The sequence below is a fragment of the Oncorhynchus tshawytscha genome, unplaced genomic scaffold (assembly GCF_018296145.1).
Source record: "Oncorhynchus tshawytscha isolate Ot180627B unplaced genomic scaffold, Otsh_v2.0 Un_contig_540_pilon_pilon, whole genome shotgun sequence".
NCBI lineage: Eukaryota > Metazoa > Chordata > Actinopteri > Salmoniformes > Salmonidae > Oncorhynchus > Oncorhynchus tshawytscha.
The window spans coordinates 58578-84330 of record NW_024609641.1 but is presented as its reverse complement, the minus strand read 5'-3'; the positions used below and the strand labels follow the sequence as shown (position 1 = coordinate 84330).

At 39.7% G+C, this 25753-nt stretch overlaps 2 protein-coding genes across 2 annotated transcripts; both read right to left on the bottom strand.

Moving 5' to 3' along the window:
• Positions 1-4245: 4245 nt before the first annotated feature.
• On the bottom strand, positions 4246-11821 carry LOC121845363 (gastrula zinc finger protein XlCGF17.1-like). The gene is made up of 3 exons (XM_042316571.1): positions 11809-11821; positions 7937-8107; positions 4246-5818 (listed from the first exon to the last, which is right to left on the bottom strand). Exons 1-3 carry the CDS (start codon positions 11819-11821, stop codon positions 5220-5222), a joined length of 783 nt encoding a protein of 260 aa, XP_042172505.1. The 3' UTR covers positions 4246-5219.
• A 1279-nt stretch (positions 11822-13100) lies between these two features.
• LOC112241560 (zinc finger protein 501-like) lies at positions 13101-24579 on the bottom strand. The gene is made up of 2 exons (XM_042316562.1): positions 23923-24579; positions 13101-14286 (listed from the first exon to the last, which is right to left on the bottom strand). The coding sequence occupies exons 1-2, from the start codon at positions 24320-24322 to the stop codon at positions 13421-13423; spliced, it is 1266 nt and encodes a 421-aa protein (XP_042172496.1). The 5' UTR covers positions 24323-24579; the 3' UTR covers positions 13101-13420.
• Positions 24580-25753: the final 1174 nt, after the last annotated feature.

The following is a 25753-nucleotide window of genomic DNA, read 5'->3' as shown; positions in this document are numbered from 1 at the left end:
GGAACACGGAACCTCAACACATTTTCAGTCACCTTTATCTTGACGACTAGAAACACAAATTAACTCAATTAAATCAATTATTCAAGGTTAGAATTTTTTAAAATCACATTATGAATTTTTGAATTCTATTTTGTGACATCCAATTGCGATCTTGTCTCATCGCCAACGGGCTCGGGAGAGGCGAAGGTCGAGTCATGCGTCATCTGAAAGATGACCGCACTTCTTAACTCCCGCCCGCTTAACCCGGAAGCCAGCTGCACCAATGTGTCAGAGGAAACACCGTTCAACTGACGAACTAGGTCAGCCTGCAGGACTCCACAAGAAGTCACGAGAGCGCAATGAGCCAAGTAAAGCCCTCCCCTAACCCGGAAGACGCTGTGTCAATTGTGCGTTGCCCTATGGGAATCCCGGTCACGGCCGGTTGTGACACAGTCTGGCTCTATAGTGACAACTCAAGCACTGCGATGCTGTGCCGTGCCTTAGACGGCTGCGCAAATTAGGAGACCCCAAGAAATGCACATTCTATTTATCCATTTAATAATGAACATTTTGTAATTTCCAAATCATTTATTTACATATAAATTAAATCAGTACATAACAGACTGAGTTCAATTCTAAAAGTATCTGGTTTTAAATGCACAGTGGTGGAAAAAGTACTCAATTGTCATACTTGAATAAAAATTCCAAGGAAAATTAAATGCTATGCATCAAATTCCTGATATTAAGCAAACCAGACGGCACAATTTTCTTGTTTATAAAAATTTACGGACAACCAGGGGCTCCAACACTAAGACATCGTTTACAAACACAGTATTTGTGTTTTTTGACACAACAACGCATTTTTATCGATAAATGTATGAACTGCCTGAGCATTCAAAACGTAACGAGTAGTTTTGGGTGTCAGTATGGAGTAAAAAGCACTTTATTTTCTTTAGGAACGTAATCAAATCAAATGTTATTTGTCACATGCACAGAATAGAGTGAAATGCTGACTGACAAGCCCGTAACCAACAAAGTGGAGGCTATATACCAGAGGTAACAGTACAGAGTCAATGTGGAGGCTATATACAGGGGGTACCAGTACAGAGTCAATGTGGAGGCTATATACAGGAGGTACCAGTACAGAGTCAATGTGGAGGCTATATACAGGAGGTACCAGTACAGAGTCAATGTGGAGGCTATATACAGGGGTACCAGTACAGAGTCAATGTGGAGGCTATATACAGGGGTACCAGTACAGAGTCAATGTGGAGGCTATATACAGGGGTACCAGTACAGAGTCAATGTGGAGGCTATATACAGGGGGTACCAGTACAGAGTCAATGTGGAGGCTATATACAGGGGTACCAGTACAGAGTCAATGTGGAGGCTATATACAGGGGGTACCAGTACAGAGTCAATGTGGAGGCTATATACAGGGGGTACCAGTACAGAGTCAATGTGGAGGCTATATACAGGGGGTACCAGTACAGAGTCAATGTGGAGGCTATATACAGGGGGTACCAGTACAGAGTCAATGTGGAGGCTATATACAGGGGGTACCAGTACAGAGTCAATGTGGAGGCTATATACAGGAGGTACCAGTACAGAGTCAATGTGGAGGCTATATACGGGGGGTACCAGTAACCAGACAATGTGGAGGCTATATACAGGGGGTACCAGTAACCAACAATGGGGGTGGAGGTTAGGCTATATACAGGGGGTACCGGTACAGAGTCAATGTGGAGGCTATATACAGGAGGTACCGGTACAGAGTCAATGTTAGTCAAGGTAATTGAAGTAATATGTACATTTAGGTTAAAGTGATGCATAGGCAATAAACAGAGAATAGAAGCAGCGTAAAGGGGACGACAACCTTGAAGAAAGTCCCTCAACATAATGAAACACTGACCTTGATGAAAGCCCCTCAACATAATGAAACACTGACCTTGATGAAAGCCCCTCAACATAATGAAACACTGACCTTGATGAAAGCCCCTCAACATAATGAAACACTGACCTTGATGAAAGCCCCTCAACATAATGAAACACTGACCTTGATGAAAGCCCCTCAACATAATGAAACAACCTTGATGAAAGCCCCTCAACATAATGAAACACTGACCTTGATGAAAGCCCCTCAACATAATGAAACACTGACCTTGATGAAAGCCCCCAACATAATGAAACCTGACTGAAAGCCTAATGAAACACTGACCTGATGAAAGCCCTCAACATAATGAAACACTGACCTTGATGACCCCCTCAACATAATGAAACAAGCCCCTCAACATAATGAAACACTGACCTTGATGAAAGCCCCTCAACATAATGAAACCCTGACCTTGATGAAAGCCCCTCAACATAATGAAACACTGACCTTGATGAAAGTACTCAACATAATGAAACACTGACCTTGATGAAAGCCCCCCAACTGAAGGAAACACTGACCTCTATGAAAGCCCCCATCTCAAGGTAAGAGATTTACAGTTGTGCGTAAATGTTTACATACGGGTGGTCCCGGAAATCTAACCCACTATCCTGGTGTTGCAATGCTCTACCAAGACGCATGACAAGGTTATAGATACTTCATGAAGCCCCAATTTAATATGATTTATAAAGCCTTATCCTGACCTTTATAAAGCCCTGGTTTATGTCACATTTCACATAGTGGGTTATGTCACATTTCACATAGTGGGTTATGTCACATTTGACATGGGTGGTTATGTCACACAGTTATGCCACATTTATGAACCCTTTATAAAGCATGACATAAGGTTCTAGATCATTTGTGACACATTCACATAGTGTTTATGAAGGCCTTATGAACCCTTTATAAAGCATGACATAAGGTTCTAGATCATTTGTGACACATTCACATAGTGTTTATAAAGGCCTTATGAACCCTTTATAAAGCATGACAAAGGTTCTAGATCATTTGTGACACATTCACATAGTGTTTATGAAGGTCTTAAGAACCCTTTATAAAGCATGACATAAGGTTCTAGATCATTTGTGACACATTCACATAGTGTTTATGAAGGCCTTATGAACCCTTTATAAAGCATGACATAAGGTTCAAGATCATTTGTGACACATTCACATAGTGTTTATGAAGGCCTTAAGAACCCTTTATAAAGCATGACATAAGGTTCTAGATCATTTGTGACACATTCACATAGTGTTTATGAAGGCCTTAAGAACCCTTTATAAAGCATGACATAAGGTTCTAGATCATTTGTGACACATTCACATAGTGTTTATGAAGGCCTTATGAACCCTTTATAAAGCATGACATAAGGTTCAAGATCATTTGTGACACATTCACATAGTGTTTATGAAGGCCTTATGAACCCTTTATAAAGCATGACATAAGGTTCTAGATCATTTGTGACACATTCACATAGTGTTTATGAAGGCCTTATGAACCCTTTATAAAGCATGACATAAGGTTCTAGATCATTTGTGACACATTCACATAGTGTTTATGAAGGCCTTAAGAACCCTTTATAAAGCATGACATAAGGTTCTAGATCATTTGTGACACATTCACATAGTGTTTATGAAGGCCTTATGAACCCTTTATAAAGCATGACATAAGGTTCTAGATCATTTGTGACACATTCACATAGTGTTTATGAAGGCCTTAAGAACCCTTTATAAAGCATGACATAAGGTTCTAGATCATTTGTGACACATTCACATAGTGTTTATGAAGGCCTTATGAACCCTTTATAAGCTGTAGGTCATTTATCTTTGTTTCATAGTACAGTTTATTCTTCTTTTTTTCAGTTTGAGTCACATGACTTCAGTAGCCAATCGGCTGTGCAGCCAGACTTATTTCTCATTCCTTTTGCCTCATCCCTCTCAACCATACCATTTTACAGTCGTTTTCTTAATGGGGTGCGTGCTTATTAGTAACTGGGATATGAAACGTCATAAATGTGTCACGGGCAGAGTCTGGTTGCTCCTCATTACACACCACAGACCAACAAATATTATTCATATCTTCAACATAGGAATCACTACAATACCTCTTGTATGACCTCTTATACACTATGTTAGGCCCCGCCTCTAGTTTTCCTACATATGGCTACTATATTGTGATCACTACATCCGATGGATCTGGATACTGCTTTCAAACAAATTTCTGCAGAATTAGTAAAGATGTGATCAATACGTGTGGATGATTTCATTCCTGTGCTGTTTGTAACGACCCTGGTAGGTTGACTGATAACCTGAACCAGGATACAGGCACTGGTTACAGTTGGAAGAGTATTCCTGAGTGGACAGCTTGATGAAAACCCGTAAATATTTAGTCACCCAGAAAATATACCTCTGTTGACATCGCATACATTATCAAGTATTTCACACATGTTTTATCCAGATACTGACTGTTAGCACTTGGTGATCTATAGCAGCTTCCCACCAGAATGGGCTTTAGGTGAGGCAGGTGAACCTGTAGCCATATTACTTCCACAGCATTTCACATTAGATCGTCTCTGAGCTTAACAGGAATATGACTGAGTATAAACAGAGACACCACCCCCATTGGAATTTCTGTCTCTTCTATAGGAGGTCGTAACCACGTATTGCTACCCTTGGTTCATCGAAAGGTATTCTCTAAGTGAGTTTCAGAGAAAGTATATGAATGTTGTCTGTTACTAGCGACTTACTGATATCATGAACCTTGTTTCTAAGGCTACACAAGTTAACGTGGACTATTTGTAGCACTTGTCTCAGATTCTAATTGTTACAAGCATTTCGCTACACCCGCAATAACATCTGCTAAACACGTGTATGTGACAAATAAAATTTGATTTGGGAAGTAGACATGCTCATGTTATTAATGTTATGCACACAGTGGACTTCTTACGAGGGCAAACCGTCTCAATGTTAATAGTATAATTCTGGTTTATAGGCACATGATTGCTGCATACAATAGTTGTTGAATTTACAGAGGCACTCGGGGGAGTTGGAGGAACATAAATTGCATAAGGGTATAGAGAGTGATTTATTATAAACAATATGATTTAATGTGGCATAACCCCCAAAAAAATATTCTTAGTCAAAAACATAAGTCAGAACACAGCCTCTCTATTCTCTCATGTGACTTCTGGTCCTCTGACTGTGAAAATATCTTTCCACAATGAGAGCAGTGGTATGTCTTCTCCTCCAGAGTGTCTTCTCGTATGCATTTTCAGGCTCCCTAACTGAGTAAAACTATTTCCACAGTGGGATCAGTGGTAGGGCTTTTCACATGTGTGTGTCCTCTTATGTCTTTTCAGGCTCCGTAACTGAGTAAAGCTTTTTCCACAGTGGTAGCAGTGGAAAGACTTTTCCTCTGTGTGTGTCATCTCATGTGATTTTAGGTACTGTGATCGCAAAAATCTCTTTTCACACTTGGAGCATTGGTAGGGCTTTTCTCCAGTGTGTATTCCTTCATGCCTATTCAGGTTTCCTATCTGGGTAAAACTCTGATCACACTGGGAACATTGGAAAGGCTTCTCTCCTGTGTGTACTGTCTTGTGTGTTTTCAGGCTACCTAACTGAGTAAATCTCTTTCCACACTGAGAGCAGTGGTAGGTCTTCCTCCCTTCTTGATGTATTCCTTCATGCCTTTTCAGGCTCCCTATCTGGGTAAAACTCTTATCACACTGGGAACATTGGAAAGGCTTCTCTCCTGTGTGTGCCATCTCATGACGTTTTAGATTCCCTAACGTAGAAAAACTGTTTCCACATTGAGAGCAGTGGTGTGGTCCTGCTGGTTTGGGGGTCTCTGGCTCTGGTTCCCCTAAAGGACTCTTCTTGCTGTCAGAGTGAGAGTCTGGTCTCTCTCCTGCCAAAGACAGAGTATTTGGTTAAACAGAGAGACCTGAATGAAACCTCCATTAAATAAAAATGTCTTCCTATTAGGTTTAACCTGGACTATATACTTCAATAACTATATATCCTTCAATAACCTATTTTGTTGCCTTACAACCTGGAATTAAAATGGATTTTGTATCATTTGATTGACACAAAATGCCTACCACCATGAAGATGCAACACTTTTTTTTGGTGAAACAAACAAGACACAAGACAAAAAAAAACAGAAAACTTGAGCGTGCATAACTATTCACCCCCCCCAAGTCTCTTGGGGTGTGTCTCTATAAGCTTGGCACATCTAGCCACTGGGATTTTTGCCCATTTTTCATGGCAAAACTTCTCCAGATCCTTCAAGTTGGATGGGTTCCACTGGTGTACAACGATCTTTATAGTCATACCACAGATTCTCAATTGGATTGAAGACCATTCCAAGACATTTAAATGGTTTCATACTGCTTTAGCAGTATGCTTAGAAAAAAATCAGTATTTTTCCATATATAGACATCAATCAAAATCAAGTATAGGCACTGAGCTTCTCTGATTTATGCATAAATAAAATAATTAGCTAAATATTTAAAATAATTAAAAATGACTCAAGAGGGAGCCAGAGATCAAGATAGCCTAACCAGAGGGGAAAAACCTTGTTCCCAACCCTCCTCCTCCTGCTGCTGGCCTTCACAGATTCTGCCATTCTGCTCCTGTAGTTGTTGGTAATAGGCTACACCAGTGGTCCCCCTCGATTCTCTACAAATATTTTTTCTATTACAGCTTTAGATATGAATTCACGTACAGATCTAATTTTTCAATAGCTTCCTTTCCACGTGAGCGCCAAAAATATTGGGACAGTGACCATTTCTGTTGTTGTTATGGCTCTGACTTCAGCATTTTGGATTTGCAGGACTTTCTTTTGAGGGAATTTTTATCAGGTGAACTGTTTAGAAAGTACAGCACTTTCTCTCCCCCATTTTAAGGGACAAAAGTATTGGGACAAATTCACTTATATGTGTATTAAAGTAGCAAACATTTATAAAAAAATAAAAAACTGTTCCCATATTCCTAGCACGCAATGACTACATTAAGCTTGTGACTCTACAAACTTGTTGGATGCATTTGCTGTTTGTTTTGCTTGTGTTTCAGATTATTTTGTGTCCAATAGAAAAATAAAACTTACTTTATATCCAGAATCTCACAAACCCCACTAGTCTGTCAGCAGCGGTGTCTAGTTGCCTACTTGTATAGCCACCTGCCGTTGGTCTGCTGAGCTCGACTAGAGCTGGGGTAGATCGTTTCAAATCTCAGTGGCCCTTGAACTGTCCCGGGACAGGGCGAGAGGGTTGAGCGGTGAATGTGCTGCTAAACGGCTGGGTATAATTTGTGTCCCAACAGGAATCTGTTCCAAAAACATTGTAATGTAGAATGATTCTAACAAACAATGCAAACAAAGTAGCATGAATAATTCACCTAGCTAACTAACTGCCGAATAGGCATCAACTCACCATGTAGCTTATTCTTAATGTTTGTCCATAGGCTACCAGAGTGAGGACAGACATTTTTCAGAATAAACTCCTTACCCGGTATCTTTTTCTGCCACTATACAACTTTGTATGAGTTGTGTGTTGGCAACCTTGTTATTTACAACGTTTTTGGAACAGATTCCTGTTGGAACGTAACACAAATTATACCCAGCTCTGCAAAAACTAACGCAGCAGGCGTAAAAGAAACGCAACATGCTGGTAACAAGGCAAAACCGAGGGGCGCAGTCGAACAAACAACCGTTCATGATTCCACTCATTGACTAAGAGGCAGAAGCGATTAAAACTCGGATCAAGAATATAAACTTTCTGAGCTCTGAACAACACTGGGAACGCAATAAGTGGGTAAACGCCAGTTAACAAAATAAAAAGTTAAGTAAAACGCAATTTTGCAAATAAAAATGTGTTGAAAACAATGCTTAGGGTCAACTACATCCCTGGTTTTAATGTCTGAATTCCATGGTTCCGTCGGCGGATTATTATTATTATTTTTTTAAACACACACATTAGTTCAACAAGCGTTGAGTTTTTTGCCCCGTTTGTAAACCAGTACTCACTGATGTTAATCAGATCTTCTGTCTCCTCTTCCTCCACCCCCAATACGTCTTCCTCCTCCTCTTTTATTGAGATAGCCTCCTCTGCCACTCCAAAAGGTTCTTCCTCTTCTTTCAACGTGAGAGCCTCCTCTGCCTCTTCCTCTCCAAAATGTTCCTTCTCTTCTTTCCCTATAACAGCCTCCTCTTCCTCCTGTTTTACTCTGAAAGCTTCTTCCTCTCCTTTCACTGTAATATTCTCCTCTTCTTCTTTTACAACAATGTTCATCCCCAGAGCTTCTTTCTCCGTCCAGCAGACCTCATCTTCTTTAGCAGAGGAGTAGTTTAGTGAGCTCATGGTCAGGGACGTTAGCTAGTTAGCATTAGCGACAAGCCTTGTGCTAGACTCAGTATCAAATTTAACACGTTTTTTGCAAAGTTACCAAGCAAATTACATTCAAGTAAACCAGTAGATACGTAAACATAGTTGTGTTTAAATCACCGAGATTAATATACGAAAAAATTGCCAAAGAAAAGTCAATATTTCGGTTATTAGTTGGCTAGCGAAGTGGTTGAATCAATAGCCTTGTTGCTGTTGAAAAAGCGTCCCGTCCACTAGATTATACGTCACGCAAGAGGCATCAACTGGAAGACTTAAGTCGCCATCTGCTGGCTGGAGTAACGCAGTTTAAATATTCACTACGTTGCTTATTCTGTCGTGAGTCATTGCAAAACAACCAGAGCTCATGTTTTCTCTTACTTCTTACCAGTACTTTTCTCTATGCAATGACATCATTTAAAAAAAAAACAATTTTGTAATGAAATATTATCTTATGTTGTTGTTGTTGTCTATAACAGTTGTGTATTCATTTGTTTTATGTGTATCCCAGGATGAGTTGCTGCTGTAATTGTAACAGTATAACTTTAGTCCGTCCCCACCAGAGCTCGAACCAGGGACCCTCTGCACACATCAACAACTGACACCCACGACGCATCGTTACCCATCGCTCCACAAAAGCCGCGGCTCTTGCAGAGCAAGGGGAACCACTACTTCAAGGTCTCAGAGCAAGTGACGTCACCGATTGAAACGCTATTTAGCGCGCACCACCGCTAACTAGCTAGCCATTTCACATCTGTTACACAGTAGCTAATGGGGATCATAAAAAAGTAAACAAATCAAATGTATTTATATAGACCTCTCATCAGCTGATGTCTCAAAGTGCTGTACAGAAACCCAGCCTAAACCCCCAAACAGCAAGCAATGCAGGTGTAGAAGCACGGTGGTTAGGAAAAACTCCCGAGAAAGGCCAAAACCTAGGAAGAAACCTAGAGAGGAACCAGGCTCTGAGGGGTGGCTGTGAAAAACTCCCTAGAAAGGCCAAAGTCGAAAGAGAAATCTAGAGAGGAACCAGGCTATGAGGGGTGGCCAGTCCTCTTCTGGCTGTGCCGGGTGGAGATTATAACAGAACATGGCCAAGATGTTCAAAGGTTCATAAATGACCAGCATGGTCAAGTAATAATATTCACAGTGAACAGGTCAAGGTTCCATAGCTGCAGGCAGAACAGTTGAAACTGGAGCAGCAACATGACCAGGTGGACTGGGGACATCAAGGAGTCCTCATGCCAGGTAGTCTTGAGGCATGGTCCTAGGGCTCAGGTCCTCTGAGAGAGAGAGAGAAAGAAAGAAAGAAAGAGAGAGAGAAAGAGAGAATTAGAGAGAGCATACTTCAATTCACACAGGACACCGGATAAGACAGGAGAAATACTCCAGATATAACAGACTGACCCTAGACTACTGCAGCATAAATCCTGGATAAAAACCCACAAAGACCTGAGGCATACAGAAGAAAGCAGGGTCAATGAGTTAGTTACTTGCCTAAATATTCTGAGGGGAAAAAAAAAAAATACAAGCTTGAAATTGACTCGACAACCAAAAACGTTTAGTAACCAGAAAATCAGTAGTTATTTTGGGTTCTTTTTCAAAGTTAACCGTCTTATTGATATCCCTTCTGAAAAAGCCACATTACGTAAGATAACATATGCAAATGTAAACAACAGAGCAAATGCAAATTGCACTTGATTAACACATACGCACACACACACACACACACACACACACACACACACACACACACACACATACACACACACACACACACACACACATACACACACACACACACACACACAGAAAATGCAGCATTTGATACATTCACCTCCATGTGTATTTAGACAGGGAAGCTAAATTACAGAACGGCATTAAAGAATGTTTTCCTCTGTTTTTACCGTTTTAAATCAAAATGAGGGCATTCTATGGATCTAGTCCATGATTCATTTATGATGTATTAATGGTCTGGTGCCATGCTCATCTCAGTCAATGACCACATCAAGCTTTTGAGACTAAAAAAAACCTGTGTTGGATGTATTAGCAGTTTGTTTGGGTTGTGTTTTGGATTATTTTTGCCTTAAATGGTGAATAACATATTGGAGGCACTTTTATTATATTTGTATTGTGAGAATAGAAGATGTTTCTGAACACTTCTATACTGAACAAAAAAATATAAACGCAACATGCAGCAATTGTACTGAGTTAAAAGTTCAAATAAGGAAATCAGTCAACGCAAATAAATTCATTAGGACCTAATCTATGGATTTCACATAACTGGGCAGGGGTGCAGCCATGGGTGGGCCTGGGAGCGTATAGGCACACCCACTGGGGAGCCAGCCCCAGCAAATCAGAATGAGTTTCCCCACAAAAGGGATTGATAACGGACAGAAATACTCCTAGGTTTCATCAACTGTCCGTATGGCTGGTCTCAAACAATCTGTGATGCAACACAAACATAGACACATCCATACAAACACACAATAACATTTTGCACTATACACACACGTACACATGGATGTTGTGTTCTAGATATGTGGTAGTGGAGTAGGGGCCTGAGGACACACACTTAATATGTTGTAGATATGTGGTAGTGGAGTAGGGGCCTGAGGACACACACTTAATATGTTCTAGATATGTGGTAGTGGAGTAGAGGCCTGAGGGCACACACTTAATATGTTGTAGATATGTGGTAGTAGAGTAGGGGCCTGAGGGCACACACTTAATATGTTGTAGATATGTGGTAGTGGAGTAGGGGCCTGAGGACACACACTTAATATGTTCTAGATATGTGGTAGTGGAGTAGAGGCCTGAGGGCACACACTTAATATGTTGTAGATATGTGGTAGTAGAGTAGGGGCCTGAGGGCACACACTTAATATGTTCTAGATATGTGGTAGTGGAGTAGGGGCCTGAGGACACACACTTAATATGTTGTAGATATGTGGTAGTAGAGTAGGGGCCTGAGGACACACTTAATGTGTTGTAGATATGTGGTAGTAGAGTAGAGGCCTGAGGACACACTTAATGCGTTGTAGATATGTGGTAGTAGAGTAGAGGCCTGAGGACACACTTAATGCGTTGTAGATATGTGGTAGTAGAGTAGAGGCCTGAGGGAACACACTTAATATGTTGTGAAACCCCAGGAAGCGTAGCGGGGATCCATAATAAAAACAAAGGCTTGTGCAAGGCTACAGTGACGGAGAAGTCTGTCACTGGCCGCGGACAGCGTTTGCCACACACACACACACACATCACGCCTCGCTGCTCCGTTATCAGCTACGTTAATATTAATAATGTGGGTGTTGCAGGAATTAAATTCCTCTGTTTTAATACCCAATTAAAATCAAACACTCTTGTCAATTCATAAGGATTTGTATGACCCTTATTTGTATAAAATGGACAGAGCCCAGTCTTAAAGTCAACCAGCAGCTTTTATTCACGAGAGTACTGCTCATTACACATTTTACCACAGGTTATAAACTGAAAATGACGTTATTAGTTTCAGTACTAGCTCGCCTCATCTCCGCTCTAGTACAATGGCTGTATGGTTTCTCACATGTCTCTCCCTATTAAGATAATATATGACTGAGCCAAGGTCAGCTTGTGTAGATAAGCCTTCTAGCCAGTCTGGCTATAAGTTCATTCATTTCTACCATGGTACAGACAGTCATTGTTCTAATTCTTGATTATATTTACACACATTATATTCAGTACTAGGATTAAACAGACAATTCATACATATACAGTAACATAATAGTATTCTGATTAGTACATATACAGTAACATAATAGTATTCTGGTTAGTACATATACAGTAACATAATAGTATTCTGATTAGTACATATACAGTAACATAATAGTATTCTGATTAGTACATATACAGTAACATAATAGTATTCTGATTAGTACATATACAGTAACATAATAGTATTCTGATTAGTACATATACAGTAACATAATAGTATTCTGATTAGTACATATACAGTAACATAATAGTATTCTGATTAGTACATAAACAGTAACATAATAGTATTCTGATTAGTACATATACAGTAACATAATAGTATTCTGATTAGTACATATACAGTAACATAATAGTATTCTGATTAGTACATATACAGTAACATAATATTATTCTGATTAGTCAGTCCTGATTGAAATGTATACATAATTAGTCATCATTGATAAAAATTCCCTTATTAACAGTGGGTCGACACACAAGTTAATGTCCCTATAGTACATTACACACTTACCTCCCGTCAGTAACCGGTTATGGTATAAAGAGTATACAGATAATGTAAGCAAATAAACTTATCAATGTTATGGATGAGCGTGTTGCTTGTTCTGTTCCTATCTCTCCATCGCTGTAGCTTCCGGGTATGCTGGATAAGGACCCGAGCGAAGGGAATCGGGCTGACTTTGTAGTGCCTGTTCCGAATGGCTCATTAATGTAAATGGGCATATTGAAAGACACCATTTCAGTAGTGATATAATTTTGTAAATGTTATTATTACAAAGATATTATATATTGTTTCATTAAAAAAAGGTGTTGTAATGTATATACTTCAGTATGTTTAGTTGAATGTAAAACGTAGGTTTGAATAGGTAATTGCTTAATTAATTAGTGTTAATTGTTCTGATGGGTACAAAAGGAGCCTCTCTTTCAGTTCATTGAAGAGGCATTTTGGATTGAGCTGTGGATTGGTTTAAGCTGTCCTCAAAAGGTATACTTGTAATGGCAGTACGGTTGTTTTTCTTCCGGAACCACTGTGTAAATAAACACCCAGAAGCACAGAAGACCTTTTGCTTCTCCGACATCTTTTTATTGTGATTGAGGTCTAGGTTTTCCAGTTTGGCCTTCTGGCCTACTCTTACGTGACAGCTACTTATTTATATATATATATATTTATGTACATTTTGCAATATGAAAAGCATATGATGAACAACAGAGGGTTTATACTTGTATCAAATCAATCAAGCAAAGCTCATCAAAACTCAATAGACATTTTAAAATATGTAATCTGATATTAGACATGATCATGTCTCGAAATGAAAAAAAGCAACAAAAAAAGCAAAATGATTTTAATTTCATGAGGATTAGACAAAAACACAAATGATCAGTCAAAAACTCAAGTCAGAACACAGGCTCTCTATTCTCTCATGTGATTTCAGGTCCTCTAACTGGGAAAATGTCTTTCCACAATGAGAGCAGTGGTATGTCTTCTCCTCCTGTGTATGTATTCTTTCATGCTTATTCAGCTGCCTTAACCAATTAAATCTCTTTCCACACTGGGAGCAGTGGTAGGGCTTATCCTCTCGTGTGTGTGTCCTGTCATGCCTATTCAAGGCTTCTAACTGGGTAAAACTCATTCCACACAGTGAACATTGGTAGAGCTTTTCCTTTTTGTGTGTGTGTACTCGCTCATGTGTTTTCAGGGACCCTAACCACCTGAAACTCTTTCCACAATGGGAACAGGGGTAAGACTTCTCTCGTGTGTGTGCTTTCTCATGCAGTTTCAGAATCCCTAACAACCTAAAACTCTTTCCACAGTGGGAACAGTGGTAAGGCCTCTCTCCTGTGTGCGTCCTCTCGTGCATTTTCAGGCCCACTAACCATGTAAATGTCTTTCCACATTTGGAGCAGTGGTAAGGCTTCTCTCCAGAGTGTATTCGCTTGTGACTTTTCAGACTCCCTAACTGACTAAAACTCTTTCCACACTGGGAACAGTGGTAAGGCTTTTCTCCTGTGTGTGTTCTCTTATGACCTTTCAGGCTCCCTAACTGACTAAAACTCTTTCCACACTGGGAACAGTGGTAGGGCTTTTCTCCGGTGTGTGTTCTCTCATGTAATTTCAGGTGTTGTGATCGGTTAAAACTTTTTCCACATTGGGAGCAGTGGTGTCGTCTTGCTGGTTTGGGCGTCTCTGGGTCTGGTTCCCCTGAATGACTCTCCCCGCTGTCAGAGTGAGAGTCTGGTCGCTCTCCTGCTAAAGACAAAGTATTTAGTTAAATACTAAACAGAGGCCTGAATGAAACCTTCCTATGTGGTTTAATGGGCAGTAGGTAGCCTAGCGGTTAAGATCAAGTTTAAAAAACAATTGAATCCATTTTAGAATAAGGCAGTAACATAAAACAACATTTTGAAAAAGTCAAGGGGTCTGAATACTTTATGAATGCACTGTATATCTGGCCTTGTGTATTGGGTTATTGTCGTGCTGAAAGGTGAATTTGTCTCCCAATTTTCCTCCAAGATTTTGCCTGTACTTAGCGCTAGTCAGTTTCTTTTTATCCCTAGTCCTTGCAGGTGACAAGCATACCCATAACATGATGCAGCCACCACCATGCTTGAACATATGAAGAGTAGTACTCAGTGATGTGTTGGATTTGCCCCAAATATAAAGTTAACTTCTTTCTTTACTTTTAGTTCCTACTTCCTATGAGGTTTAATCCAGACTAGATTTATGTAATCCTACTTCCTATGAGGTTTAATCCAGACTAGAACCCTCATTAATCTGAGGTCAGAATATTTGAGGTCAGGTTTTCAGAATATTAACAATATTTTTAAAAAACACTTGTGTCCATCATAATAATAAATATACACGATATGTATGTGGACACACACTCATATTAGTGGATTCAGCTATGTCAGACACACCCGTTGCTGGCAGGTGTATAAAATCGAGCACACGGCCACGCAATCTCCATAGACAAACAATGGCAGTAGAATGGCCTTACTGAAGAGCTCAGTGACTTTCAACTGTCATAGGATGCCACCTTTCCAACAAGTCAGTTTGTCAAATTTCTGCCCTGCTAGAGCTACCTGGGTCAACTGTAAGTGCTGTTATTGTGAAGTGGAAACGTCTAGGAGCAACAATGGCTCAGCCGCAAAGTGGTAGGCCACACAAGCTGACAGAACGAGACCGACGAGTGCTGAAGCGTGTAAAAATAGCCTGTCCTCGGTTGCAACACTCACTAGCAAGTTCCAAACTGCCTCTGAAAGCAACATCAGCACAAGAACTGTTAGTCGGAAGCTTCATGAAATGGGTTTCCATTGCAGAGCAGCCGCAGAAAAGCCTAAAATCAACATGCGCAATGCCAAGTGTCGGCTGGAGTGGTGTAAAGCTCGCCACCATTGGATTCTGGAGCAGTGGAAATGCAATCACTGGAGGGATGAAAATCTCTGGAGAGATTAATCACCCTTCACCATCTGGCAGTCCAACGGAAAAATCTGGGTTTGGCAGATGCCAGGAGAACACTACCTGCACCAAAGCATAGTGCCAACTGTAAGGTTTGATGAAGAAGGCATAATGGTCTGTTTTTCATGGTTCGGGCCACTTGAAGGGAAATTGTATTTATACATTTTTTTACCCCCAGGTTCTCCTGTATTTAGTGATTTTCATTTGGTAGTTACAGTCTTGTCCAATCGCTGCAACTCCCGTACGGACTCAGGAGAGGCGAAGCTCGAGAGTCATGCATCCTCCGAAAACATGACCCTGCCAAGCCACACTGCGTCTTGACACACTGCTCGCTTAACCCGAAAGCCAGCAGCACCAACGTGTCAGTTGAAACACCGTACAACTGGCGACGGCATCAGCGTGCATTGAGCCCTGCCCGCCACAAGAAGTCGCTAGAGCGCGATGGGACAAGAACATCTCGGCTGGCCAAACCCTCCTCTAACCCGGACGACGCTGGGCCAATTGTGAGCCGCCTCATGGGTAATCCTGTCGTGGCCGGCTGAGACACAGCCTGGGATCGAACCTGGGTCTGTAGTAACTGCGATGCAGTGCAGTGAAAAACAGTGGAAAGCCTACATATTATAGTTATCAGATTCACATGGAATTGTTGTGCAATTTAAATGTTTGAATATGAAATTATTTGGGAGGGGATGAAATGTGATTTTAGCTTCTAAAATGTGAGAATTGGGTTTTCATGAGTGAATTAGCCCCGACTCAGTGGCCCGCCCACCTGAGGAGACATTGGTTATAAACTATGAAACACGCCTTCCTCTCCCTTCCTATATAAAGCCTTGACGACAATATAACTATCTGTTCCGAGGACGACGGTCCATACATTAAAAAGGACTAACATGTCAACTACAGAACTAAGCCAACCTCAGCGTGAGCTTTGGTTGTGAATGGTATGAACTTTGAACTCTTATTCACTAAAGAAGTGAGACATCCTAGATGTTGAGCAGTTAAAAACATGGGCTAGGAAAGGACAGACAGAGTATCCCGTCTACCACCCAACGAGAACACTACAACGTTTCCCGCTCACCACCAGAGACACTCTTCAAAGGACAAAGGACTCTGTTGGCCACACGGCCTTCCATCTACCACCAATCTATGGAAGCGCAGCTCAGAGTTAATATTTATTGCATTTTCCTTTTACAAATGGGCGGTAATTTAGAATGCATAGGATATTGTATTTACGATAGCATAGCTTCTCCCTTTGTTCTTCAGTCTTCCCGCTCTTTCACTCAAACCCAACCCCCGTTCTTTGTGTAACCAGCTGTCATATCTGCTCCGTCCACCAGGGACATTTTCCTTTATGACATCATTTGTAATCAAGGTATGATTCATTCTGTGTATATGTAATTCTATGTGATTAGTTAGGTATTTAGTAAATAAATAATTAACCCAATTTTGTATTGCTGATTCAACTTGTTAGCCAGGGTTCGTGAAGATAACCAAGAATTTACAACTTTCAGATGAGACATAAATAAGGTGACGATTGATATTGACTGCAATTGATGTAAAATATTACTAGGTCTTTGACCTCTTGAAGCTAGGCGGCACTATTTTTATTTTTGGAAAAATAACGTTCCCAAAGTAAACGGCCTATTTCTCAGGACCAGGTGCTAGAATATGCATATATATATATATATTGACAGATTAGGATAGAAAACACTCTAAAGTTTCCAAAACTGTCAAAATATTGTCTGTGAGAATAACATAACTGATATTGCAGGCAAAACCCTGAGGAAAATCAAACTAGGAAGTGGCTTCTATTTTGAAAACTCCATGTTCCATAGCTTCCCATTGCTCCATTTAAAGGGATATCAACCAGATTCCTTTTCCTATCGCTTCCTCAAGGTGTCAACAGTCTTCAGACGTAGTTTCAGGCTTTTATTTTGAAAAATTAGCCAGACTGATAACATCGCGTCAAGTGCTCTCATGAGTTTTGCTCGCAACAGAATTTGGACAGCTATTGTTTTTCCCTCTCCTACTGTGAAATACATTTGCGGTTGATATATTATCGATTATATATTTAAAAAACAACCTGAGGATTGATTATAAAAAACGTTTGACATGTTTCTGTGGACATTACGGATATTATTTGGAATTTGTCTGCGTTGTCGTGACCGCTCTTTCCTGTGGATTTCTGAGCATAATGCGCCAAACAAACGGAGGTATTTTGGATATAAAAATAAAATAATCTTTATGGAACAAAATGAACATTTGTTGTCTAACTGGGAGTCTCGTGAGTGAAAACATCCGAAGATCATCAAAGGTAAACGATTCATTTGATTGCTTTTCTGATTTTCGTGACCAAGCTACCTGATGCTAAGTGTACTTAATGTTTTGTCATGTGATCGATAAACTTACACAAACGCTTGGATTGCTTTCGCTGTAAAGCATAATTTCAAAATCTGAGACGACAGGTGGATTAACAAAAGGCTAAGCTGTGTTTTGCAATATTGCACTTGTGATTTCATGAATATGAATATTTTTTGTAATATTATTTGACTGGGGCGCTATGCTATTCAGCGGTTGCTAATGACAATTATCCCATTTAAGGGATGGGTAGCATCCAGAAGTTAAGAGATTATTCGGGAGATAACAGCTCTATAAATATTATTTTGTGGTGCCCTGACTTTCTAGTTAATTACATTTACAGGATTAGCTCAATCAGGTAATATTAATTACAGAGAAAGGATTTTATAGAATAGCATGTCATATCACTTAATCCGGCATAGCCAAAGACACGACATATTGTAGTATTATAGTATAGTATTATATATTATAGTACTATAGGTCCAGGCTGAAAGAGACAGCAGCATGGAAGTATTATACATATATTATAGTACTATAGAAAAGTATTATAGTATAGTATTATAGTATTATATATTAGAGTACTATAGGTCCAGGCTGAAAGAGACAGCAGAAGTATTATACATATATTACAGTACTATAGTATAGTATTATAGTATATTATAGTACTATAGGTCCAGGCTGAAAGAGACAGCAGCAGTATTATACATATATTATAGTACTATAGTATAGTATTATATTATAGTATTATATATTATACTATTAAAGTACAGCAGCATGGAAGTATTATACATATATTATAGTATTATAGTACAGTATTATATAGTATAGTACTATAGTATAGTATTATAGTATTATATATTATAGTATTATAGTATAGTATTATATATTATAGTATTAAAGTACAGCAGCATGGAAGTATTATACATATATTATAGTACTATAGTACAGTATTATAGTATAGTATTATATATTATAGTATTATATATTATAGTACTATAGTATAGTATTATAGTATAGTATTATATATTATAGTATTAAAGTACAGCAGCATGGAAGTATTATACATATATTATAGTATTATAGTACAGTATTATATAGTATAGTACTATAGTATAGTATTATAGTATAGTATTATATATTACAGTATTATATAGTATAGTATAGTATATTATAGTACTACAGGTCCAGGCTGACAGAGACAGCAGCAGTATTATACATCCTCCCTTGTGGACGTGTAACAATTCAAAATGTATTATAGTATAGTATTATATATTACAGTATTATATATTATAGTATAGTATATTATAGTACTACAGGTCCAGGCTGACAGAGACAGCAGCAGTATTATACATCCTCCCTTGTGGACGTGTAACAATTCAAAACACTTCAGGTTTTCAAGTTAAAAGAGAGAAGAGAAGTGGAGTTATTACAGTTTCATTGAAGACAATTATTTTTTATTTTTAACAAAGATGGAATTTTATTTAATCTTTTGAGATATTGTTTATTTGTTGTTTATCTTTACTCAAACGTACGAGAGACAGACATGATTTGAGTTCATGGTTAATGGACTGAGTTTGGCGTCGATCAGATGTTTTGGTTCATGAGAAGATATGGCAGAAGTCATAGGTTCATGAGGCAAATATGTTCACTATGATGAGAAGCACTTGTACCAAGGTACTAGGTTGTACGTCAAACAGGGTGGCGGGCTTAACCTTCTACTTTGAATGCTTCTTACAGTGCCACCTATGGGCCAATCTGTGACTTTTTTTTGGTGTCTGAGTAGTAGTGTTGACATACAGTACTTTGATATTGTTGAAGTATAATTTTTTCAAACAATTGGGCATTAAGATATTTGCGACAAAGTGCAAAAGAATAAAAAATAAAAAATATTTAGTCTGTTTTATTTCGCCTGGTAGGAGGCCGGCTGTTGCCCACTGATCAGCTATAGGCTCATTATAGATTCAGTACCCCAACACATCATCAGACTGTACTGATCTCTATCAGAGATTCAGTAACCCAATACATCATCAGACTGTACTGATCTCTATCAGAGATTCAGTAACCCAATACATCATCAGACTGTACTGGTCTCTATCAGAGATTCAGTAACCCAATACATCATCAGACTGTACTGATCTCTATCAGAGATTTAGTAACCCCAATACATCATCAGACTGTACTGATCTCTATCAGAGATTCAGTAACCCCAATACATCATCAGACTGTACTGATCTCTATCAGAGATTCAGTAACCCCAATATATCATCAAACTATACTGATCTCTATCAGACGTGGATAAGTGTAGTTCTCAGGTATTTTAGATGTATTTCTAAGTTGAGTGGGATTCTAAGGGAAAATGGCATAACATGATATGCCTGTTAAGTATCTAAATATGTGGGATACGAACCAACTGGGATATCTAACAACACTATAGGTAGGTGTTATAACAAGTAGGATATCTAACAACACTATAGGTAGGTGTTATAACAGGTAGGATATCTAACAAAACAATAGGTAGGTGTTATAACAGGTAGGATATCTAACAACACTATAGGTAGGTGTTATAACAGGTAGGATATCTAACAAAACAATAGGTAGGTGTTATAACAGGTAAGATATCTAACAACACTATAGGTAGGTGTTATAACAGGTAGGATATCTAACAACACTATAGGCAGGTGTTATAACAGGTGGGATATCTAACAACACTATAGGTAGGTGTTATAACAGGTAGGATATCTAACAACACTATAGGTAGGTGTTATAATAGGTGGGATATCTAACAACACTATAGGTAGGTGTTCTAACAGGTAGGATATCTAATAACACTACAGGTAGGTGTTATAACAGGTAGGATATCTAACAACACTACAGGTGTTATAACAGGTAGGATATCTAACAACACTATAGGTAGGTGTTATAACAGGTAGGATATCTAATAACACTACAGGTAGGTGTTATAACAGATAGGATATCTAACATCACTATAGGTAGGTATTATAACAGGTAGGATATCTAACAACACTACAGGTGTTATAACAGGTAGGATATCTAACAACACTACAGGTAGGTGTTATAACAGGTAGGATATCTAATAACACTACAGGTAGGTGTTATAACAGATAGGATATCTAACATCACTATAGGTAGGTATTATAACAGGTAGGATATCTAACAACACTACAGGTGTTATAACAGGTAGGATATCTAACAACACTATAGGTAGGTGTTATAACAGGTAGGATATCTAATAACACTACAGGTAGGTGTTATAACAGGTAGGATATCTAACAACACTATAGGTAGGTGTTATAACAGGTGGGATATCTAACAACACTACAGGTAGGTGTTATAACAGGTAGGATATCTAATAACACTACAGGTGTTATAACAGGTGCTCATGTCAAAAATAGGGGGATATCCTTCTGTAAGTGGTGGGGTTGCTCTTTGCTATAACACAAACTCCAGATTGTGGCTTTATGTGAATTAAATGGGGTTTATACACCCATGTTTATTGACAAGCCCTACTTAACCCCTACTGCTTTCACCTATACAATAGGTGGTCCAGGTAAATAATGAAAGTTACCAGCACAGCACACCCACTGACGATACATTAGAATTAACTTATTATCATTACCGAAACGAGCCTAAAAATGATGCGGTAATGAGAAATGTGTGTTTTGGTAATGAGAGGCCCTCAGCTTCATCTGGAAGAAATAGGAGACAGACATTATGAGTCAGCAAACTATTGACCACATCACTAAAGCCCATTCATGCCTCCATGTTGGTAAGGTAATGGGTCTCTAAGTGTTGACTACATCACTAAAGCCCATTCATGCCTCCATGTTGGTAAGGTAATGGTTCTCTAAGTGTTTACCACATCACTAAAGCCCAACATCTCCATGTTGGTAAGGTAATGGGTCTCTAAGTGTTTACCACATCACTAAAGCCCATTCATGCCTCCATGTTGGTAAGGTAATGGATCTCTAAGTGTTTACCACATCACTAAAGCCCAACATCTCCATGTTGGTAAGGTAATGGTTCTCTAAGTGTTGACCACATCACTAAAGCCCATTCATGTCTCCATGTTGGTAAGGTAATGGGTCTCTAAGTGTTTACCACATCATTAAAGCCCAACATCTCCATGTTGGTAAGGTAATGGTTCTCTAAGTGTTGACCACATCACTAAAGCCCATTCATGTCTCCATGTTGCTAAGGTAATGGTTCTCAAAGTGTTGACCACATCACTAAAGCCCATTCATGTCTCCATGTTGGTAAGGTAATGGTTCTCGAAGTGTTGACCACATCACTAAAGCCCATTCATGTCTCCATGTTGGTAAGGTAATGGTTCTCTAAGTGTTGACCACATCACTAAAGCCCATTCATGTCTCCATGTTGCTAAGGTAATGGTTCTCGAAGTGTTGACCACATCACTAAAGCCCATTCATGCCTCCAAGTTGGTAAGGTAATGGTTCTCTAAGTGTTTACCACATCACTAAAGCCCATTCATGTCTCCATGTTGGTAAGGTAATGGGTCTCTAAGTGTTTACCACATCACTAAAGCCCATTCATGTCTCCATGTTGGTAAGGTAATGGTTCTCTAAGTGTTGACCACATCACTAAAGCCCATTCATGTCTCCATGTTGGTAAGGTAATGGGTCTCTAAGTGTTTACCACATCATTAAAGCCCAACATCTCCATGTTGGTAAGGTAATGGTTCTCTAAGTGTTGACCACATCACTAAAGCCCATTCATGTCTCCATGTTGCTAAGGTAATGGTTCTCGAAGTGTTGACCACATCACTAAAGCCCATTCATGCCTCCATGTTGGTAAGGTAATGGTTCTCTAAGTGTTTACCACATCATTAAAGCCCAACATCTCCATGTTGGTAAGGTAATGGTTCTCTAAGTGTTGACCACATCACTAAAGCCCATTCATGTCTCCATGTTGCTAAGGTAATGGTTCTCTAAGTGTTTACCACATCACTAAAGCCCATTCATGCCTCCATGTTGGTAAGGTAATGGTTCTCTAAGTGTTTACCACATCACTAAAGCCCATTCATGCCTCCATGTTGGTAAGGTAATGGTTCTCTAAGTGTTGACCACATCACTAAAGCCCATTCATGTCTCCATGTTGCTAAGGTAATGGTTCTCGAAGTGTTGACCACATCACTAAAGCCCATTCATGTCTCCATGTTGGTAAGGTAATGGTTCTCTAAGTGTTTACCACATCACTAAAGCCCATTCATGTCTCCATGTTGGTAAGGTAATGGTTCTCTAAGTGTTGACCACATCACTAAAGCCCATTCATGTCTCCATGTTGGTAAGGTAATGGTCTCTAAGTGTTGACCACATCACTAAAGCCCATTCATGTCTCCATGTTGGTAAGGTAATGGGTCTCTAAGTTTTTCTCAAATTTTAGCTTTTTTGTAATTTCAGTATTGGCAAGGTCAAGTGTCATAAAGGAGGAGGGTGTGAGAATAAGACCCTCATTCTGAACGCATATAAGTGAAACAATTTAAATATCTTGTGCTCATCTAATGAATATTCCACTAGATGATGCATCATGGGGGAATAAAACTTGGAGTTTACAACAATACCCCATAATGACATCACAATAACCCATAATGACATCACAATACCCCATCATGGGGGAATAAAACTTTGTAAAAACAAATACTGGAGTTTTTACAGCAACTTAAACAAGTGTTACGGTAATGAGAAATATGTCTTCAGACTCTTTATGAGAATCACCTCTTTCACCACTTGATTTAGAAACCTAATTTCAATGGTCCACTGTTGCACATTATTTTTATTTATATAATAAAATGTTCAACAAATCACTTAATTTCAATAGCTCGGTCAGAGAAACCTAAAACCAACTTAGGATCGTTCAGAGGGTAGGTTTTCCCATAGGATCGTTCACCCTATGGTTTTCCAATAAAGCACTTACACATTTTTAAATAAATATTTGAAACTTTTACATTTTAATACCTCGTCTTCAAACATGTGACCTAGAAATCTTCAAGGACTGAAGAGTTTGTACCTCCGTTTTTAAGACACTACTTACTGGTTTTACTTAGATCTCCCGTCTCCTCTTCCTCCTCTTCCAACGTGAAAGTAATCTGCTCCTCCTCTTCCTCCTCTTTCAACGTGAAAGTAATCTGCCCCTCTTCCTCTTCTTCCTCCTCTTCCAACGTATAAGTAATCTGCCCCTCTTCCTCTCCTTCCTCCTCCTCTTTCAACGTGACAGTAATCTCACCCTCCTCTTTCACTCTGAAAACACCTTCCTCCTCCTCTTTTACTTCGAAAGCTTCTTTCTCTTCTGTCACAGTAACTTCTTTCTCTTCTTCTTTCATTGTAACAGCCTCATCCTCTACTTCTTGTTTAACTGTGACAGCCTCTTCTTCTTTCTCCGTCCAGCAGACCCCCTCTTCTTCAGCAGGAGTGGAGTAGCTTAGTGAACTCATGGTCGGGGATGTTAGCTCGCTAGCTACTTAGCATTAGCGATTAGCCTCGTGCAAAGCTAACTTAGCAAGCCAGCTACCTGACAAACAACGTAAATAGTACATTAAATGGACCAACAAGTAAACAAAACAGAAATATGTTTAAAACACAGTGACTAATGTACATCAAAACAGCCTAAAAACATTTGATGTTTTCGGCTACGGAGGTGGCCGACGAACTGTTGACTGGTGATGAGGTGTCCGTCCACTACATTAGACGTCACACAAGCGGTATCGCCTGAAATCTGCACAACGCCATCTGCTGCTTGGAGTGGGTAACGCAGTAGTATTTATTTTATTTTGGGGGCCAAACGTTTGTTTAATAATCTAAGTGTAATATTTTATGTAAACGTACAAAGAGACGCGTGTGTTGATGGATGAGTGCAGATTTTTTTTTTTATAAGAGAATTTAAATACTGTACTACACAACAGTAGTAGGTCTGATTACCAACAATCACGAGACATCTACAGCAGGGGTGGACACCCCAATCCTCAGGGGCCTGATTGATGTCACACTTTTTCTCCATCCCTAGCAAACACAGCTGATTAATCAAACTGCATTCTGAATTGAAGATCATGATTAGGTGATTATTGGAGTCAGGTGTGTTAGCTGGGGATGGGGTAAAACTGTGACACCAATAAGAAACCCGAGGACTGGAATTGCCCCCCACCTCCCCGGCCTACGGGGAGGAGGTGAGGGTCGTGGCAGAGTGGTGCCGGGAAAATAATCTCTCCCTCAACGTCAACAAATCAAAAGAGCTGATGGTGGACTTCAGGAGACAGCACAGATAGGGAGCCTCTATCCACGTCGACGGGACCGCAGTGAGGAAGGTGAAAAGCCTCAAGTTCCTTGGCGTACACATCACTGACAATCTGAAATGGTCCAGACAGTGTGGTGAAGAAAGCGCAACCCTCCAGGACACCTAAAGTATGTAATTTACAAAATCGCCTCCAATACCCTACTCAACAAATTGGATGCAGTCTATCACAGTGCAATCCGTTTTGTCACCAAAGCCCCATATGCTACCCACCATTGCGACCTGTACGCTCTCGTTGGCTGGCACTCGCTTCATACTCGTCGCCAAACCCACTGGCTCCATGTCATCTACAAGACCCTGCTAGGTAAAGTCCTCCCTTATCTCAGCTCGCTGGTCACCATAGCATCACCCACCTGTAGCACGCGCTCCGGCAGGTATATCTCTCTGGTCACCCCCAAAACCAATTCTTTCTTTGGCCGCCTCTCCTTCCAGTTCTCTGCTGCCAATGACTGGAACAATCTACAAAAATCTCTGAAACTGGAAACACTTATCTCCCTCACTAGCTTTAAGCACCAACTGTCAGAGCAGCTCACAGATTACTGCACCTATACATAGCCCACCTATAATTTAGCCCAAA

Excerpts from the sequence above, each read along its gene's own strand:
- LOC112241560 (XM_042316562.1), bottom strand. The coding sequence starts at position 24,322 with ATGAGTTCACTAAGCTACTCCACTCCTGCTGAAGAAGAGGGGGTCTGC. Across the intron at positions 14,287-23,922 it reads GGGAGATCTAAGTAAAACCA|CAGGAGAGCGACCAGACTCT; the intron begins GTAAGTAGTGTC and ends CTTTGTCTTTAG.
- LOC121845363 (XM_042316571.1), bottom strand. Across the intron at positions 5,819-7,936 it reads AGAAGATCTGATTAACATCA|GAGAGAGACCAGACTCTCAC; the intron begins GTGAGTACTGGT and ends TGTCTTTGGCAG.